The sequence below is a fragment of the Beauveria bassiana genome (assembly GCF_000280675.1).
Source record: "Beauveria bassiana ARSEF 2860 unplaced genomic scaffold BBA_S00044, whole genome shotgun sequence".
Lineage (NCBI taxonomy): Eukaryota > Fungi > Ascomycota > Sordariomycetes > Hypocreales > Cordycipitaceae > Beauveria > Beauveria bassiana.
The window spans coordinates 120833-125073 of record NW_007930879.1 but is presented as its reverse complement, the minus strand read 5'-3'; the positions used below and the strand labels follow the sequence as shown (position 1 = coordinate 125073).

Genomic DNA, 4241 nt, shown 5'->3' with positions numbered 1-4241 from the left:
AAGGAAGGCCTGTCGAGGAGAGATTGCAGGCTAAATGGAAAGCCCTCATGCACCAGCAGAGTTTCTGGGAGCAGCTGGCGACCGCTTGTGGGGGCGCTGGCGTGCTGCTGCTCCTCCCAGCTGAATTCCAGAAGGAGCAGTGGGTTCTCTACCTCCAGCGATGACCACGACAACTAACGTGTGCAGCGCGCGACGGCTTAAAATCGAGGATAGGGCTACACTGTTCACCAGCATTGCGGCGAGGCATCCAAACTTGAAATACGACATCACGGTCCTCACTGATCTTTTATCATACTATTACTACAACAAAGTTTTGCCAGAGTGGCAGATACCTTTAGAGAATTTGCCTGAAGCAGACATCGCTACCCGTCGGCAAAGAGGACTGCGGGAACTGGTTCTTTTTGACGTCACTTCGCACTTTGCGTCGGATGGAGGAGACTCGGCAACGCCTCCGAATACACCGTCGCTCAATCCTCTTATTGATCCAAGCATGCTCGATTACGAATATACGGAAGACCAACCCATGGATTTTACGCCGTTTTCGTCTGGCCATGGGCAAGAATTCATCCCTCCCAACCCAGAAGCCGTGCAAGAAGGTTTAGGTATTGCCAGCGATGTGGATGAAAGCATGCATGAGCTCTCGTGCACGGGAATCCCGGGAATGTACTCGGGAATGTTAAAGAGTCCTGACCAGTTACATCTGTTTAATCAATAGTATTTTAGATGAACAAGCAACAATACCACTTTGTATACTGCTTTCGTCTTCGGTATCGGATTTGTCGTTACAATATGCTGCCACTTCATTGTCGAGTCGTTCACGACACCGTACTCAAAAGCATAGGAATCAACGAATAATTTGTGATGACGTGCGTGTTTGTCTGAGAGTAGCCGTTAGGTACTTGCGGCGCAAGGTCGCATCAGAAGACGTGCCAGTACCGATGGCGGCACGCTTGCCATTCATCATTGGATTGGTGCAGTCTGCACTCAGTAGGATCAACCTATCGATCGATGGATGGCGCGCCCACAATCGCAGAGAATACGTTGCTGTCTGCGGACACTTCGTCGACGACAAAGGCCACCCTCGAACACTACTCCTCGGTTTTCCACGACGTCATGGCGGTCATACTGGCAACGACCTCGCAGAGCTGGTAAAACCAGTGATTCTGCAGTACGGCATCGGCGAGAAGCTCGGCTCCTTCGTCATGGATAACGCCGGAGATAACGCCAAATGCCTCGAGGCGTTACAGCGTTCCTTACCCTCGAATTACATGATTGAGCGTGCTCTTAAGTGTCGCCCTGCTATCGATCTCTACCAGGCGCAATGGAGGTCTCCAGATAAAAACGACAGGCACGAGAACGACTTTCTCGCCGAGGCTGACTGGCAGGAGCTTGAGCTTTTCTATACACTCTTGCAACCGTTCGAACGACTGACGAAGCGACTGCAGGGTCGGGCAGAGAGCGAGGGCAACGAGGGTGGTCAAGGTTCTGTGTGGCAAGTTCTCTATGCCATGGACTTTCTGCTCACAAAGCTTGAGAGCGTTAAAGAAGAGATTGACATCATGGACGCGGATAGCGAGGGTGCTCTTCCTCCCTACTACTCTGCTGGCGTGCTCGCTGCATGGTCAAAGATCAACGCGTACTATGAGCTTACGGACCAGTCTCCAATCTACCGCATGGCCATCGCCCTCCACCCGGCCTACCAATTCGAATACTTCAGGGAGAAGTGGTGGAAACGAGAGGAGTGGATAAAGACAGCAAAAAAGGAGCTCAATGTATATTACGACCGCTTCGCTGCAGCCACGGTGGCCACTGAGCACGTCGACCAAGCAGAGACCTCTCCTTCTTCCTCGCCGACGAGCGATGATGAATTTGACGCCTGGGGCCATACAACTGATCGACCACACCGTGGCAAGAGGAGGAAGGTGGAGACTGAGTGGGAGATATGGGTAAAGCAGGTGCCCTCGAAGGATGAGATGAGCGTTAAGAACCCTCTAGCGTGGTGGGTGGACCGAGGCCACGTGTGGCCTGTTCTCAGCAAGCTTGCTCTTAACATCTTCAGCACGCCAGCAATGAGTGCAGAGCCAGAGCGTGTATTTTCAGACGGTGGTGAACTCATCACCGACAAGCGCAATGGCCTCGGTGATGATACAGTTGAAGCTGAGATGATGCAGAAGAATTGGATTGCCTCCAATATCTTGCAGAGGATTGCTACACCGCAAGGTCTCTATGAATTACCCGATTAGGCATAGTATATCAAGTACTTGACAAGTTGTCAATCGAGCTCGCTCCATGGTCAAGTCAAGCTTCAATCGAGCCGTGACACGTTCAATCAGTCAAGTTTGAAAGCCGAAATTGAACTTGATTGATTGTTAGCCACACTGAAAGCCGCCTTCCGCCTCCCCCCACCACGATCGCATTTACATAGGTGGAAAGTGGCAAAGAGAACTGGCATAATGTACACTCACGGGCAAGACTACCAAGAGTTCAAGCCTATACAGCGCCTGTAAGGCGATAGAGATGCCAAACTAAATGGCGTTGTTGCTAAACGCTGGGCCTATCGCCGCGAGGCACGTGGGTGGTGATGCCTCACTTGGGCAGAGGATGCCCGTTTGCTCGAAGTAGTATATGGCAGCCAGTCGTTTGGTCCAGTCGTATGGTCCAGTCGTTTGGTGTAACCTCGCCACATGGAGAAACGCCTGCCCGGCGACAGGTGTACATGACGGCAGGCGAGATAAGGATTTCTTCTACACTAGTCACACACGCCAGCTGCACACTGTGGGAGCATCAAGTAGCTCATACTGTCAGAGTTATGCAACACAGTTCTGTGCCAGAGCATCAAAGGGCACTCTTCTTGTGCATGCGTGTACATTGCAACCGCTTCAGGTGAAGGTACAAGACAGGGAGCTGGCACCTCCAAAGAATACACCAGTCGCACACGCCAGCCGCCCGTGGTGCGCGTCTTGGCAGCCAGTGTAGCGTTCGCCTGAAATGGGATGAAGGCCACGCGCCAGTGCATGCTCGATTGGGGTATGGCCAGTATTTCATTGTGTTTGACATACTCACCACTTGTCACAACACTCCAAGTCAATAATTCAATACTGTATCTCCGGCGCTAAATATCTTTAGATGATGCCGGGTGTCAGATTGCTAGACTAGCACGTGTTCACATAGCCTTTGAAGAAGGGGGACCGTAGAAAGTGGTAGAGAGCTAACGGACTGGAAGGCGCGTGAGGCTCCTAGAGCGAGTTGCGAGAACTGACGAGGGAGTTCGTTGTATCTCATGCATCCGGAAACATAGACCAATCATGACGACTGGTCAAGGAATGCAGATAGCTTTCAAGGCCAGCAGGATTCTGACACTGATTAGTCTCGAGATGCATCTCCCGCGCCGGTGAGCAGTCGGAGACGTGCAGGGCCCCGTGCAATTCGCCCCCAACTGTCAGACATCGGACGAAGACGAGCCTACGGACCCTATAATGTCGAGTGGGAAATGTATATAAATCGTCGGCGGTGGGCAAGTGAATTAGTAGCCGGTATTGAGATCCGATCCTACCAAAGGACGCGGTCACTTTAATCGATTGCTCCAGCCGCGAAGTTCACAGCGGGGCTATGGACAGGGAGTCTGCTGATGTTAGTGAAGCCCGCGACGGGGAACCGAAGTACTTGCATTTCGCCATTGCCGGGTGTTTGCTTCCCATTCCACAGCAGCAATGGTCGTCCCGCCTTCAGGCATTCCTTGTAATCATCAGAAGACACGTGTGTGTGCGTGTAAAGAAGAGGCTTGCTTGACTCACATCTGGCTGAGTCAGGAGTGCTACATACGAGCGACGCAGGGTACAGCGGCCGGCCTGTAAGCTACTTTGATGGTTTACTGGCGGGCAAGAATACTCAACATGGTAAAATGAATGTAAATTAGCATCCTTCTACTCTGAAAGACTGTAGGAATGAAACTTTTTTCGCACCAAGCCAACTTTAGAGCACTATTGATAACTCATCTGGTCTAGTTTAGACTGTGAACATGTCTTTCTGATTACTCACAAGCAAGAGCGCCATCTTCCGACTAAAGGGTTACGATTAGTGAATATCAACATCGCCAAAGTCCCTCAAAAGATCCTCAAGCTGTAAATTTGCTCGCTTAGCCTCGTTGTCATTGCCGCCAGCAACGGGTAGCAAGTCTGTCACAGCTACAGTACGATGCAACACGCCAGCTTCGTTATGATGCACCCGATGAAAATACTTCA

The 4241-nt window shown here is 51.3% G+C and overlaps 2 protein-coding genes across 2 annotated transcripts in view; one reads left to right on the top strand and one right to left on the bottom strand.

Moving 5' to 3' along the window:
* Window positions 1–47: 47 nt before the first annotated feature.
* On the top strand, window positions 48–2243 carry BBA_09059 (transposase-like protein; the record flags this gene model as incomplete). Its single annotated transcript, XM_008604156.1, has 3 exons — window positions 48–139; window positions 187–663; window positions 716–2243. The coding sequence occupies 3 exons, from the start codon at window positions 48–50 to the stop codon at window positions 2241–2243; spliced, it is 2097 nt and encodes a 698-aa protein (XP_008602378.1).
* Window positions 2244–4074: 1831 nt separating this feature from the next.
* The window catches only part of BBA_09058 (fungal specific transcription factor), a gene marked incomplete at both ends in the record, with an annotated part of 2963 nt that continues 2796 nt past the window's right edge, over window positions 4075–4241 (bottom strand). Inside the window, one exon of the mRNA XM_008604155.1 lies at window positions 4075–4184. Coding sequence (XP_008602377.1) covers window positions 4075–4184 — 110 coding nt within the window. The remainder of the gene's footprint in view (window positions 4185–4241) is intronic.